Raw genomic sequence first — 16145 nt, forward strand, 5'->3', positions numbered from 1 at the left:
TCGTCTTATCAACACTCTGCGTTGATTGGTTGGTTCTAAAAGTAAGAATCAATCACGTTCGACTGCTACTCAGCGGTTTGATCTGCTGAACGTGCCCATTTTACATTTACTATATTCACTTTTTATATAAAAATTGCGCTGCGCAATCAATAAATAAGATCAATAAATAATCAACTTTTATGCAGAAAATAATATTTCGTGTAATATATTCATATACATATACATAGAATGGATAAAGAAAAATTTTAATGAGCAACAAGTTTACAATCTTCTAAAAAAAAAATAATAATAATAAATGAATAAATAAATTATATGTTATGTTGTTGCACAAAATTAATAATTAATTTATTGCATTATCGATGACATAGAAACCTAAAAAAATATGTTATCGGTAAAGTAGAAGTGTATTATCGCATATTATATCAATAAAAAATAATTTACACCCTTGTAATGGAAAAAAAAATGTACAAAGGGTCTTCGGCTAGCTACCCCGCTATAACTTATAACTAATACTTTACATTTACATTATAATAATGGGATATATATACACGACGTAACAATACATTTTAAAAGAGTATTAAAAAAACGTGCAATTTTCCTTCTTTCATCAAACAGGTCTAATTACTATCGCTCTCCGATAGTTCTGCCTGATCTGTGACTTTTCGTACCTTACTTTTCATCTTTCTCGTTTTGCCCAAGCCTTTTTTCGATTTTCTAAATACTTCTATAGCGTGCAATTTCCTTTCTAACGCACATTCCCTGTCTTTCTCTCGTTGCGGTATGTATTCCCTGATAGGTTTCTTCTCAGCAACGGCTTTAACAAGTTTCTCGGGGATGGTGCTTGTTTTAACTGGCGGTGTTCCCTCACAAGTCGATATTTCGAGTTCGGTAACTGAATCAGTAACTGAATTCTTTTCCTCGCTTGACTTTCGGGCAGCATTGCTCTTTTTAATTTTCTTAGGGAGAGGTTTTCCATTAACGTTGTCGTCTATGTCGCCATCCGTATCCACGTTATCGCTATTTAATCTGCGCAGGGCCTGATTTTCGCTTGACTTTCGGGCAGCATCGCTCCTTTTAATTTTCTTAGGTCGAGGTTTGCCGTCTACGTTGTCGTCCACGTCGCCATCCGCATCCACGTTATCGTTATTCAATCTGCGCAGGGCCTTCTGCACTCTCTTACTTAAGCTCGGTTCGATCGAGCGCGGAGACGCTTTTGCTTTAAAGTACATGTCCAATAACTTTTGATTCTTGTTTTCTTCCATTCTCCTCAATACCGGTATCATCGTGTCGTCGAACTTGCCCTTCGTCCATCCAAACTTCCGCCTGGTGTAGTCGCAAAGAAGCACGACGTTCGGCTTACCCCAGGTAAAAGTTTCCTTAGATTCGTCGACCGTGGGAAAGAGATACGCTTGGACAACCGCTTGATTTGGGAAATCTGTAAAGTAGTCGTCGATCACGCTACTGACAATCACATATTTCACTTACTTCATTCTTTATCGGTCGTTTCTGGGTGAGACTACCGCTTACCTCTGTCCAATTTCGCGTTTCGCAATTTATTGCGTAAACCAGTTTTCCCAGGAGCGAAAACCATTCCCTTCTTTATCCACGAGCAAAAATTATGCAACCCGTGTAATACGTTATCTCCATCGGCCGGAAACGCGGCTAATATTTCTAGCGCGGTAACTGGTCCAACGCCAGTCACCCCTGCGGTATAATCACTGCCAACCAAAAGGGCCAATTGTATCAATTGATTGCGGCTGAGTTCTGCAATATGTAATTGTTTTGTTATTAAACCTATGACACTTCATATAATTTCTTGTAAAATTAATATATATATACAAATAAATATATCACGTTAATGTGTGTGTGTGTGTGCTACTCTATATCTTAAGATAGCAATAAATGTAACGATGCTTACTAAAGTGATGTTGAATATCACAGGCACGAAATTGTAATACTTTTTTGTTATGGTTGAAAAAATTCTTATATACGCATTGGCCTCCAAAAAGCCAGATATCAGAATCGTCTGTAATTGTGCCGTCGGTTAGTTTGATTTGTTCCAAATACGCGCACTGTGCTTCCGCTTCCATGGGAGCTACTATGTACGGTATGCCGAACAAACGTAACAGCTCCTATAAACAAAAATATGACGCGTGCAAACAACAGTTCGAAAGATACAACGTACATCGCTCTCTATATATGTTTTCAAGTTTCATACCTGTGCATCGATTTTAATTTGGTCAGAAATGTTGGTAGCTTGCCTCTCGAGTTTGCCAATGCTTCTTGCGAGTTCTTCCTGCTCATCCTCTAATTGTCCCTGTGATTGAAAAATACTCGTATCAGATAAATGAATAAAAATACAATGAAACAATTGTTTACCTGTTTACAGGTATATATATATAATGTTGAGTTTACCTTCAATTCTGTCAAATCTTTTTCATTAGTGGGCAATACTACTGCTGGCTTCTCCTGCGTACATTCGTGAAGAGGATTAGGCGTAGGCGTAGGCGTATCTGTATTATCTCGCTCTATTGATTTATCAGAGTTCTGGGTGTCGCGTATTTTATCTTCACCATTCGACATATTCTCGCTCAACTGAACATTTTCTGGCAATTCGGTCTTTGTTTCTTCCTCGATCGATTCCTCAGGTATGGTATCCAAGAAATTATGTTTGAAATTATTACTGTCTTTCGAAATTAATTGTGTTCGGTGTTCCCCGTTTACCGTATCGACAAGCTGTACTTGCTCCGGACTCCGAACTGGCGCAACCCTCTCTTCATATACATTCTCAAATATATCGGCAAACATATCGTCCTCCAGTTTTTTATCGGACTTGAAAGTTATCTCGATATCCTTTCTTTTCATGATATTCCTTGAAATGTTCATATCGGGTATCGGGACATCTTGGATTTCGATGAAATCGTCACAATCGGAATCTGACGTATCCATCCGTGTTACATCGTTAGACTTCGCGGCGGGAGAACGTTCCTCAGGTATTATTCCTATGTCCAAACTTGAGCTGTCGGACGTTATAATATTTAAAGCCTCGGCATTATCTCTTAATGGTACAATTTCAGCAAGATTATCCGATTCTGGACTAGACGGAATCGATTCAATGGCCGTATTCTCTTTAGCCGTATGTGCATCTTTCATGCTCTGCGATTCCAAAACTTTCTCACGATTTTCAAGAAGTGTTGACATCGATTTATCATCCATTGGACTAGACGGAATCGATTCAATGGCCACATTCCCTTTAGTCGTACATGCATCTCTCGTGCTCTGTAATTCTAAAATTTCCTCGCAATTTTCAGAAAGTTTCGACATCGATTTATCATCCATTGGCTTTGTGGTTTCTGCCAGCTCTATACAATTATCTTTCGCGGGTGCTTTTACGCTTTTATTTGCAGTTTTGTGATTTTTATCTTTATTACGTTTAATAAGATGCATAATTTGATTCTGCGACAAGCCGCTGTACTCCAACATGTACGTTAATGCAGGATTTGTCTTATTTTTCCCCGATAATGCCAATGATTTGTTTGTATCATTTATATCATCTTCGTTTATTTCATCTTCGGATTCCCAATCGCTGTCAAACGTGTATTCATTTATATTGTCGACGATAGGCAGAGAATCGTCATAGATTGTGAAATCGGCCTCACTATCGGAATCATTTAATTCATACTCATTAATGTTTTCTGCGATTGACGTAGGATTACTTGGGCCAGCAACAGGTTCAACTTCTTCATTCGCATCCCGCAACTCACTTCTATCCACCTCTGATTCGCTCGGAGATTTCATTGCTAACGCGTTCTTGTCTGCGTGTGAAACAATATATACAATTCATTATTAAATATATCAGAAGAGCGAAATAACTTCAACGTTTCAACGTTTGATGCGCATACCACTGATATAAATCAATCTAGTTGTATTATCCGCGGCTATTCGAAAAGCCGCGTCTCTGCCCTTCGTATCGACGCCTTGTTCAGTCAGTAGTTTGTCCAGCTCCTCCAACGTCAGTGTCTTTCCACCCATTTCCTTCTCGGCGGATTCTAAAGACTCCTGCACGTGTCTACGTTTGAGCAACCGTTTCAACTGGAAGCCTGAGAACTCTTGCGATTCCTACAAATACAATATATTTAAAACATACGTGATACAATATATAATACAAAATTTGCCTGGAACACACGATACGCATGATTTATAATCTATCGCGCACGTTACATATCGCTTCATATTTGTACATACTTGAGGCATCTCGTGCAAACGACCCCAGGAATTTTGTTTCCTCGTTTCTTTGAGGTCAGTGAGTATATCGTAACGAACATCCGCGGGTAACGCTTTAAATTCGTTGCTGGTTACATCAACGCTATGTATGTTTCCCATCCATTTAGATTGCTTCCGCGGACTCAGTTCGGCAAGCGAATCGTCGGAATCGTATTCATCGTCATCGACATAACTCTGCGCGTTGCTGACGCTCGGCGTGTCGGGCAGAGCGAACATATCCTCGTCGGAACGTTTGGTTTGCATATTTATCGATATTTGCATCGCCTCGCCATTCTGATCCTTGGAATCCTTGTTGAGAACGGTTTTTACAACGCTGTGCCTTATCAAGTTGTGTATCAAATCCGTCTTCATCTTCTGCGCCTTACTCGTGGCAATAGATTTCTGCTTCCTGCGCGAGGCCTGCAAACACAAAAGAATTGGTGGAGGCTCTTTTCTCACTACCCGGTTCCCACGGTGAGCCAATTAAGTACGAACAATATTATAATCAAGATAGAAGGAACAGTTTAGCTTGCGCACGTAAATGCATATAGCGCACAAGTTTCATACAATATATATATAACGTATCTCCTTTGCGTTAAACGCACGAGTTGGGGGATCGTTAATTATTCGACGGTTAAAGAAAATGTAATCCGTTGCGTATTTACAATTGTGTTTTTCTTGAGCATGGGTACGCCTCCGTCGAAGACAAAGACGGGCTTGATCTTAAAATACAGAAGTTTGCATATCCTGCTAAATAATCCGAGCAGATGGGCGTTAGGTCTGGGAGCGCCATGACGGTCCTGGTATCCTTGCAACACTTGGTACATCCATATCGATATATCTGTATGTAAAAAACATATAATACTTATAAAAGTTATGTAAAAGTTTGCTATTCTATAATTACACTTCAGAAACGAGTAACGGACCAATCTTGTCTCGCGTTTCCAGAACTTATCAAGATCTTCTATAACTTTGGAATTAAATACGGTTCAAAATTATATTCGATCTTTTGCGATAAGACTTATAATATCATAATAGATATCGATACTCGCCGATCGCCAGGACCTTGCCCTCGAGGCTCTCCAAGGGTACCGGCTTTCCGGATGCGTCGAGCAACTTCCACAGGCCGTACACTCCCATTATTCAAGAGATTGGACAGAGAAACGCGCGCAAACGTGTCACGTACACAACGCAAACGCGACGTGACATTTCTTTCCCAAGCGTTCCATTATCTTTTTATTTTATCTACCGTGCGACATACGATTATTAACCTAAAAGTAAGCTGATTAACGAGTCGGACTCGTGCGTATCACGGACTGTCACGAGTGCGGGAGTAGTGAGGGTATACGGAGATTCGTGAAAGCACGTGTTTTAATATTTTAGCGTCGACCTCGGTCGACTTCGGCCGGCGAATACGCCGGTTACAAAACGGTCGCGGTCAGCTGACGATGAAGGTAGCGATTGGTAGCAAACGTCACGTCATATATTCGCACGCGGTCGGCTACACCTCACCCGGCACTCAGATCTGCGCCTGCGCCAGGCCAGCATATACGAGTGGTCGACTCAAACTCGACGAGTCGCTTTGTCTATTTTTATCTACCGATTTAGATTAACTTTTTGATCTCGGTTTAATTTACTTTTTATCTTCTTCTAATTCTCTTAGAATTCTAAGAATTCTAAAAAGAAGAAATTTTGTTTAGAGAATTCTAAGAATTAGACAAAGAAAAAAAAAGTAAGTTAATTAATTTAGATAATTATTAACTTTTTAATCTCGATTTAAAATTTATTTTTTATTTTTTTCTAATTCTTAGAATTCTAATTCCTCTTATTCCAACTTCTTAGAATTGTAAGAATTTTAAGAATTAGAAGACAAAAAGTGTAAACTATAAACCAATATTGAAGTACTGCATTGGTAGGAACGGACATTATAATTTAACGTGTTGCAATTTGTTACACGAATGCTCTGGCTATACACTGTCTCAATATTTGAAAAATGCCAATTGCATTTCCGTCGTGATGGTTTTACGCAATCTCGATTAACGCGTTCGACGATTAAAATCGTCCGAAAGACGTATTCCGTGCACGGTGCGGAACTCGAGACAAATTTGAGCACGTTGCCTGTTGAACGCACGATTAATCTAGCTTAATCCGATTAAACGATCGGAGGACGATCGCGTATAATGGCGAGAAAACGCGTTGTTTACGCGCGACGTTGCGCGCGCTTCGGCGCATTTTAGAACGTTGTAGCGCGCGGCCGAAGCCAATTACGCGTCGTTGCTCGGCATCTCATTTTTATTCCTTCGGGGCAACGATATAATAATTGGTATCGCGCAACAATTACAACAGTAGATCGTATCGGTATATCACGCTATATACTCGGGATCGCGGTACAATTCCGCGCGCGCGCGCGCGCGCGCTCGCGCCCGTCATCTTCGCGCCTCCCGTAAAAAGAAACGAGCGTGGGAATCGGGATTCGGGCCTCGGGTAAAAAAAACTCGGTTCGCGGTCGAGCCGCGTTCGCACGTAAGTATACAGTACGGCGCTCGCCTATCGCGCGAGAATTTACGTACGTTTCTCGCCGGCCGAAAAGGGATTTATAGCCGAGCCGGGAGAAAAAGTGTATCGCCGCGCCCGGCCGTGCGGTGGAAGTCGCGCGTCGAGGGACCGTGATTTAGCGATTTTGTGCCGCTTTTTAACGCACGTCGGGCATTTCGCACGGATGAACGAGACGGGCGATTTGTTTATTAGTTGAAGATTTTGTTATTCGTTTATTATCATGTATTTTCGTTGTTTCGCAACCCGTTTGCGTTGAAATATAATATATAGAGACTTTTTGTCTCTCGATATATGATTCACGCATCCATCTTTTCCCCTTCCCCCTTCATTTTGCGACTCATTATAGTTGAGAATCAGTAGAGTCAGCGCGCGATGCCGATATATTCAACGATATAGATTAGATGAGAAGCAGAAATAAACGTTCGAGGCGGATCGCCTCGAGATAGAAAGCCGCTCGCGCGGCGAGCTTCGCGAAAATGTCGAAAATTATATCGGCGAATTAATCCGCCGTGAAGCGAGCAATCGCTTTTCGAAGTAAAAAGGCCGTGAAGTAAAGTCGCGTGATGCAAAGCGAAAGATCGTGTGCGGCGAGAATAGAAGAAGCCGCGTTTACATAATGTTTTTCGTGAATCGACAATTTTTCGGGCGACCGTTTTCACGACGAGAACGCGACGCGTCGTCTAATGTCCATTTCTATTAATGTATTAATTTTAATATAATCTTGGCTTAATTTATACTTTTTACTTCTTTCTAATTCTTAGAACTGAAAGCAGTTTTAAAATTGTAAATTGATCGTTTCATCCAAAGGTTAATGTTTGCTAACTTCACGTTGTATAATTTTTTGTAGACGCGAAAAAAAGGAGTTATATATATAGCGAAGATTAACTTACTTCAAGAACTCTCTAGAAAAAATAAGTTAACTGCCTTCTATATAACTCAACTTTTTTTCGTGTGTAAAAAAATTTTATAACGTGTAATTAGCAAACATTAACCTTTGGGTAAAACTAGCAATTAATTTACAATTTTTTTTATTTTTTTCATTATAAAAGAAAACGATTTGCAACTTGGAATAAGATGCCACGCGCTAAGCTGTAGAAAAATAAAATAAGACTTGAAAAATATAGGTATAATTAAATCGAGATTAAAGTTAATCTACATATAGAGATGACCATAATAAAGGTAATCGCGCCTAAGTTCAGTTATTGGCAACGAGATCGATCAAATTTATCCTATTCAAGTCCGCAATTTGTAAGAGAAAAATCGATGGTAATAAACCCGCAAAATATTACATATAGTCGAAAATGCTTTCTTCTCAGCAACAAGATCTCCGGAATGCTGTACGTTGAATAAAATTGCAATTGAAAAGAAATAGATTCCGTGTGTATATCTCGTTCGGCACTGCCTTGGCGACGGTCGCCGAGCAAAGATCGATGGCGGATCGAAATCTCGAAGGAAGGTAAAAGTTGTTCAAAATATATCTCTCTCTTTCTCTCTCTGTTTCTCCCTATACCTATCTATCTCTGGTCCTCATACGCACGTCCCCGGTGTTATTACGCAGCATCGGCTGCCTGCACCTCTTGCACACGCGGATCGCGCGGTCACGAGACCGTGCGGACGCGCGGTGCTACATATGCGGTCTTGTATATATATCTATATATACGTATGTATATATATCACATCATATACATACATATATATATATATATAATATACACACGCGCCGCGCGTATAGGCAAACGCGCGTGCACATTCATAGACGCGGTATATATATATCGTATCGTCATCATCGCAGAAGTGGAGTGAGGTAGAGGCCACCCACTCTTTCCCACAGCAGGTTTTTCCCACGCCCCCCAGGATAACCCCAACATCCTTTTGCGGCAGCAATTCCACGGTCCGTGGGGGCGCCGCTACGTGGGGGGAGAGACGGGCGGATTGAGTGGAAACGACGGCTCGGCGCGGGGCCAGAGGGGGGAGGTGCGAGCGGCGCGCGGGTCAGGTGGTGGGGGGGCAGGGAGCTGGAGGCGCTCGGGTCGACCGAGCCATTGTACAACAGTTAAAACAATAGAATCTGCAGCATCAGTGACGTATCCGCGTGCGCGCGGGCGCTGTGTCGCGAGAGTATCGTGGACGATTAAAAAAAAAGAAAAAGAAAAGAGAGAGAGAGAGAGAGAAAGAGTGTGTGTGTGCGTCGCCGCGATTAAAGAGAGGGAAGAAGAAGCAGAAGAGGAAGAGGAAGAGAGAGAGAGTGCTCCACTTCTCGGATCGGCGTGATATCGGCCGCGAAGGTGTATTATCGAATCGAAATCGGCTCGCCCGGTAAACGCGCTCGAATAGCGATTAATCGAGCTACTTAATTCGTCCACATCGCTGAAACACGAGGGGCTATACGATCTGAAGAGCGATACGTGAAGTTATCGATCTCAGACAGGCGGAACTTCGTGCAGATACACGAATATCTTCTTCATCCTCACGCGATTATACGTATTTTAATCGTTTAACGCGGCGATCAGCTCGAATTGCGCGAAGGTTTGCTGCGACGATTTATTGGCAACTTCAGTTCGTCATTCAAGATAAATTAAATTAATGATTATCAGTTATTATACATGACTCTAATTAATTGACGGGAAGACTGTTACGAGAAGGGAACGCAGCTGAGTTCCGCGGCTGAAATTTCGCCGAACGTTTCGCGCGCGATTTTCATACATCGGAGTGAATGTCGGCGCGTATCGTCGCGAGAACGCGCGATCTTGCCGCTATTCGTTTTGAACTTCTGGCGAGAGGGAGAGAGAAAGAGAGAGAGAGAGAGCGCGGACCCCCGAGCTCTCGCCCGAGAGCTCCCCTCTTCTTATAGCTCACTGCGTTTATACCGCGGCGGCAATAACTCTACATCGTTGCTCCGAAGTTAGTAGTTAGTTACCCATCAGTCGCGCGCGTTAAGGACGATCATTATTCTCGCGTTACGTTGCGTCGCGTCGTCAAGATTCGTCGCCAAGCCGCGTCTCGCTCGACGCTTTCAATTCGCGTCGCGTATTATTCCGCGGAATTGTAAAAGAAAAGAGACGCGCGCGAAAACGGATCCGGCCCGCGGCAAAGCCGAATCGACGGAACATCACTTCGCGCGAGCGCGTTCGATTCGAATCCCAAATCGAATCGCTTGAAGTTGCGCGCGTACGCGCGCCGCGCCGCCGCGTTTCGTTCGCCGCGGTTGGCAGAACTGTTCGGAAAATTCGGAAAGTGAACAGGTGTTTTTTGAATGGATTAGGGGGAGAGAAGGAGAAAGAGACGTCGACGGCGCGGGGGAGAGAGGGAGAGAGTAGACCGACGAGAGGACGCCGCGCGGAAGGATTCGCCACGGGACGGCGGTGAACGATCGCCGGGGGACGGGACTTGGCGGCCGCTCCGGATGATCGATAGCTCGGAGGATGCACGCGGGTACGCGGTTACTCCCGACGCCCGGCCGAGAATGAGGAGGCGAGTCGACCCCGGGATTTAACCTGTCCTCCGCCGGATCGTAACCTCCTCGCTCTCGCGCGTCGAAAGGTAAATAAACAAACGGCCTGGCATCCTCGCGCACGCCGCTCACGATCGCCGCTTCCCTTCGCGGGGGCCGCGAATCGATCCCTTTCTCATAACCCTTTCAACCCGTCGGACGCCTTCCTTCCCGCGAGCCGAAACGTCCCGGTTACCCGGTCTCCGGGTTGCCGTCCAGGTCCGACCGGAATGCTTCTCACAGCTGTCGCTTCGCTCTCTGGACTTTCGCCGCTCTGCGATCTAAACTTTTTCTTCCATTTTGCGCGCAAAACTTTTCCTTCCTGCACAACCGCCTGCATGGAACAACATTGTGTATTTTTGCAGTGCATCGTTGCTATTCGTTAAACGAGGGCGAGATAGAAGGAAACATAATGCGGAATGCATAAGGCCAAAAAATGTGATTTGGGTACGTTTTTATAGTGGTTGATTAATTTACTATTTCATCGCGACAAACGATTCAGTTTGTCGTGATTTTTTTCTTGCTGAATAACGCATTTGCATTTCTATTCTTGGCATATTTAATCAGGCATTTGCAATTATAGACTGGGGTTACGGTTAACAGGCAAATTCTACGATTCTATAACTGTCTGAATTATAAGTATATGATACGCCTTGACATGCGAATGACGGATAACATTTCTCTTTCGCACCCTGGTCTACCGTCAAATTTACAGTTATCATTTACCACTTTATTACTGCATTACTTTCTGCCGTTGTCTGACATCACATCACAGATGTGTGGCATTGCAAGATATCGATAAGTGCAAACACCAACCAACAGTGAGATAATCAACAAAATCAACAATTATGATTTCCCACTCGACAATATAAGTAAGTCTAATGTAACATATGTTGCACATAACAGTTACATTGTTGAGTGGGAAATTAGAATAGTGGCGGTATAAAATGTTACCGTTACTTGGTGTTTGCTGAGTGAACAGCAACAAGAGCAGAGATTTATAGTTATTAATGGTATATAATTGCTGAGAAACTTATTACAATATACAGTATGAATCAACGGTGTCACTGGTGTCACACGATTAAATTTTTATTTATGCTATCAATGAGAAATATTTGCTGGTCAAAGCGAATCCTGGGTAGAATTGCGTTACTGCGAAGCACAGCTGGATGCGGCAGGTCCATATATGACTGAAGTCATCTAGAAGGAAATGTAAACAACTTTGATAGAGATATGAACAACATTCAAATGGCTTGGAAGAAGAAAGTACACATACGACGGTTTCCATTAAAATGACAAATTTACGGTGAGCAAACGTGGAACGGAGAGCGCTTTTATCGAGAATTCGTTTTCAAGGACCGTATAAAGAGGATGAGGCTGTGTAAAAAAAAAAGTGGTATGTTTCATATAAGATGGGTGATTGAAATTGTAAAACTTGCACACGTACACTCGTGTAATTAATGTAACGTTCGGTTAACGAGCTAAAGAATTACGCTATTAATTATGACATGTACATTTTTTTTCCCAGTGTATAAACATAAGCTTCTTACCTGCGCGGCCACAATAGGATAGGAGCGCTTTTAATTCATGCACAGGAAAAATGAGCCCGGCTCGGTTCTCACGGCGTGCGTGTGTGTACGTGCCCGTACGTTGTTTCCTCTTTCCTGTGCCGAGACCAGCAATTCTTGATAGCTCGTTCGAAGAAAGATATCTCGAGTTAATTACGTCTTGTCCCCGGTAAAAAGGCAAAAATCTTTCTCACGCTAAAGCTTCAAACGAGCATACATTTGTATGCAGTTTGGTTACGCTTAATCGCGCGAGTGACTAATGGTGATGCTACTGTATATTATGCGAATACATTATCACGCATTTAAAGTCACGATATCGTCTATTTCTACATGTAGCTTTTACACCTTTATAATCTAACGCGCGCGCGCGCCGCACACTTGGATCATATATCCGTCCGATATACATACGCCAAGATATAATGAGACAATAATCAAGTGTGATTATTAATCTATTTCGTTCTAATTATTTTTAATTTAAGTGCCTTTAATTTAACCCGCTCCTACCGCTCTTCGTTCACGTTGCAACTGCTATTTTGAGTTGTATTTCTTACACGATTTTGACTAATTTCGCTTACTTTTCCATATTAATTTTAATTCTGTCTGATCCTTCATCTAGCACGGCACACGCTATTGTCGCTCCTTTCCCGCAAGATAATGGTAAACGCACAAATAATCATTGATAACTGTGCGACATATATTCAAGTTTTGTTTGCATTTGTATTTCGTATCGTGTATCACTAAGATAATTTGATTCGCCGTAGGTAAGAGATCGGGAAGGCTCTCGGCGCGCTTGAAAGATGAAGATTTAAGTCGGCGCCAACGGCGGCAACTTCGTTATTCCGTTTCGCACGAGAGAGTTCGAACCCGGACCTTTAAATATGCCACATCAATTCGGGTTGCCAACGATGGCGCACGGTATGCAATCTCCACCCTCGCCGACCTCGGTCATGTCCGTTTATCCTCGATTCGGCCCCGGCATCTACAGGCCCGACCACCAGGAGCAGCGACTGACCCGCGAGGCGATGGAACGTTACCTGCGCGACCGTAGCGACATGGTGATCGTGATCCTGCATGCCAAGGTCGCGCAAAAGTCGTACGGCAACGAGAAACGGTTTTTCTGCCCGCCGCCGTGCATCTACCTCTTCGGCGACGGCTGGAGGATGCGTCAGGAGCAAATGTTGCGCGAGGGCGAGAGCGAGCAGAGCGCTCAGCTGTGCGCTTTCATCGGCATTGGTAATTCGGATCAGGATATGCAGCAGCTGGACCTGAACAACGGTAAACAGTACTGCGCGGCGAAGACCCTCTACATCTCCGACTCGGACAAGCGCAAGCACTTTATGCTCTCGGTGAAGATGTTCTACGGAAGCGGCCACGACATCGGCGTGTTTCACAGCAAGCGTATCAAAGTGATCTCGAAGCCGTCCAAGAAGAAGCAGTCGCTGAAGAACGCGGACCTGTGCATCGCCAGTGGTACGAAGGTGGCGCTCTTCAATCGGCTGCGATCGCAGACGGTCAGTACGCGCTACCTCCACGTGGAGAACGGCAATTTCCACGCGAGCTCGACGCAATGGGGCGCGTTCACCATCCACCTCTTGGACGACAACGAGAGCGAGTCGGAGGAGTTTCAGGTGCGCGACGGTTACGTTCACTACGGCAGCACCGTGAAACTGGTATGCTCCGTTACGGGGATGGCTCTGCCGCGGCTTGTGATTCGCAAGGTAGACAAACAGATGGCCAGCCTGGAAGCCGACGATCCCGTATCGCAATTGCACAAGTGCGCTTTTTACATGAAGGACACGGATCACATGTACCTGTGCCTGTCGCAGGAGCGCATCATACAATTCCAGGCTACGCCTTGTCCGAAGGAGGCGAACAAGGAGATGATCAACGACGGCGCCTGCTGGACGATCATCAGCACCGACAAGGCCGAGTACCAGTTCTTCGAGGGCATGGGCCCGGTACGGTCACCGGTGACGCCGGTACCGCTGGTCCACAGCCTGCATCTCAACGGCGGCGGCGACGTAGCGATGCTCGAGCTGACGGGCGACAATTTCACGCCGAACCTGCAGGTCTGGTTCGGCGACGTGGAGGCCGAGACTATGTACAGGTGTCAGGAGAGCATGCTCTGCGTCGTGCCTGACATCTCGCTGTTCCGCGGCGAGTGGCTCTGGGTGCGCCAGCCGACCCAGGTGCCGGTCTCCCTCGTGCGCAACGACGGCATCATCTACGCGACCGGTCTGACCTTCACGTACACGCCCGAGCCCGGGCCGCGCCCGCACTGTCCGCCCGCTGACGAGATCATGCGAGCGCCGCGTGCCATGCACAATCAAGCCAGTATACCACCTGCCGCGATGCCCGCCGACGTGCCCTGGAACACTCACGGCCAGCCGCCGCAATCGGGTCTCTGATGTCTTCTAGATAATCGTCACAACGCGAACCAAAGTTTACGATGTAGTAGTGATACGGACGGTGCAACGCCAGCCGTCGTGTCTCACGACGACGACGACGACGAGGACGAGGACGACGACAATGACGATGACGGAAGTGAGAGCGGCGATGGTGACTGCTCGTTTCTGGCGAAAGATTTCTTTCTCGAGATCGACGGTGATGCGGCGCGGTGCAGTGCAAACCTGGACAATCCGGAAACGTAGCGTATCGCTCAGTGCACCCGACGAGGTGCGACGACGTGGCGCGTCGAATTTCGCGCGCGCTAAAGATCGTAGAACTAGTAACTCGTAAGTTGTTGAGACACACAGATTTACAGAGATAATAATTTATATAGCAATCCTGTAGGTTTAACGGCTTACGCTAGTGTGTATAGACTGAGTTGTGTATACGATGTTTTTAGAATTATGATAAAAACAAACGAAATTACCCAAGATTCGATTTATATGATAAAATAAGTTTTAATCGTTTCTGTATGATACAGCTCGAAACATTTCCCTTGTAATTTCACTCTCGTTTTATTCGACATTTTATGAAAGATGACAAAAACATTCAAACGTAATTAGTAACTGATGTGGGTAACAGTCTTGGTCTATACATCTGCATATCGGTCACCGAACGATGGTTGTGCTTTTAACATTTGTATTTGTTACGAGAGAGAAACTGCTGTCACGCTTGGAACTCGGTACGGCGGATTTTGAAATTGTAACGACGCTCCTCGATGCGTATACATTTTTTACAATACGCCAGTTTTATCCGCGATCAGTTTTATTGAAAAAAATATTTTCTAAAGAGAAGAGAGCGAATTTTAAGAGAGCAGCCCGAGAACCGAACAGCCGTATACCGAAGTCCGAGCGTTTGGCCTCGCGTGAATGGTCCATCCTGTACAAAGTTAGATAATAGGGAGAAGGTACGCGGATGTATTTTTTGAACCCGCGCACGACGGCCTCGACGTTTGGTACATTTGTAAATTCGTACGCGCGCGGTGTCAATAGATTCTTCATTATTTATTAGGAGACGCATGATAAATGCATATACTTTCATCGAGTGAATGTGTGCGATGCGTGATCGCGCGAATCGGTGCGCGAATCGTGAGAGTCGGTCGGAGATTGACGGAGTCAGTAGAATTCGTATGCATTCTTCTTTTTCACCTCTCTACATTTCGGAGAAACAATCAAGTACGCTTTAGAAACGGGGATATATGATTTTCTTCTGACAATATATATATATATACGCGTGCGCGCGAGTGTCTGTCTATTGTGTGTGTGCGTGTGTGTGTGTTACTTTATGTATATAGTATATCAGTGTACGTACAGCACTTATTGTGATTACAATTACATGGATCCCGGTGTAACAATCGCGTTAGATATCCTCGAGGTGCTCGCGCGAAACTAATTTTCGGTTCATCGTCTAACTCTCATGAATAAAATAAAATGTAGGAAACAAATCTCTCTATATCATAATATATATGGCATTACACACATTGTATATTTTTCCTGATTTTTATCAGAAATATGAACATCGGGAATCGCGATGTCCGAACGAGTTGGACGGCTATCTTTAAACTGCATTGCGCACGAAGACTTATAATCCTACATGATACTTGAGGTGTTTCTTTTCAGATAGATCGAGGATCTTCTGTATTGTAATTTGGAGCGTTTTTTATAGGATTTTTCGTGAAAAAAACACATTAAAAATTATATTTATATGCTTTATTGTAATTATATCAATAAGTACAATGAAGACACGTATAAAAGTTTTACGCTCCTACACATGATTTAGAATAAACAGAAGATTTATATTACACGATCTTTATTTTGTCA

General features: G+C 44.0%; 2 protein-coding genes across 6 annotated transcripts; one reads left to right on the forward strand and one right to left on the reverse strand.

Annotated features, from left to right (window-relative positions):
- Window positions 1-209: 209 nt before the first annotated feature.
- Mus201 (rad2 superfamily protein mus201) lies at window positions 210-5855 on the reverse strand. The gene is made up of 9 exons (XM_077398627.1): window positions 5316-5855; window positions 4929-5104; window positions 4246-4683; window positions 3903-4119; window positions 2416-3815; window positions 2219-2317; window positions 1919-2132; window positions 1528-1764; window positions 210-1435 (listed from the first exon to the last, which is right to left on the reverse strand). Exons 1-9 carry the CDS (start codon window positions 5401-5403, stop codon window positions 618-620), a joined length of 3687 nt encoding a protein of 1228 aa, XP_077254753.1. The 5' UTR covers window positions 5404-5855; the 3' UTR covers window positions 210-617.
- Su(h) (recombining binding protein suppressor of hairless) lies at window positions 4986-16126 on the forward strand. 5 transcript variants are annotated; one of them, XM_077398632.1, is made up of 3 exons: window positions 4986-5106; window positions 10082-10359; window positions 12639-16126. In XM_077398632.1, the coding sequence occupies exon 3, from the start codon at window positions 12756-12758 to the stop codon at window positions 14283-14285; it is 1530 nt and encodes a 509-aa protein (XP_077254758.1). In that variant the 5' UTR covers window positions 4986-5106; window positions 10082-10359; window positions 12639-12755; the 3' UTR covers window positions 14286-16126. The 5 variants fall into 5 exon arrangements, with proteins under 5 accessions (XP_077254758.1, XP_077254760.1, XP_077254759.1 ...); XM_077398634.1 differs by lacking the exon at window positions 4986-5106 and adding an exon at window positions 10675-10756 and having other exon boundaries at window positions 8881-10359; XM_077398633.1 differs by lacking the exon at window positions 4986-5106 and adding an exon at window positions 8882-9104.
- The last annotated feature ends 19 nt before the right edge of the window (window positions 16127-16145 follow it).

This window comes from Temnothorax americanus, unplaced genomic scaffold (genome assembly GCF_048541705.1).
Source record: "Temnothorax americanus isolate GAGA-0224 unplaced genomic scaffold, ASM4854170v1 Scaffold12, whole genome shotgun sequence".
NCBI classification, from domain to species: Eukaryota; Metazoa; Arthropoda; class Insecta; order Hymenoptera; family Formicidae; genus Temnothorax; species Temnothorax americanus.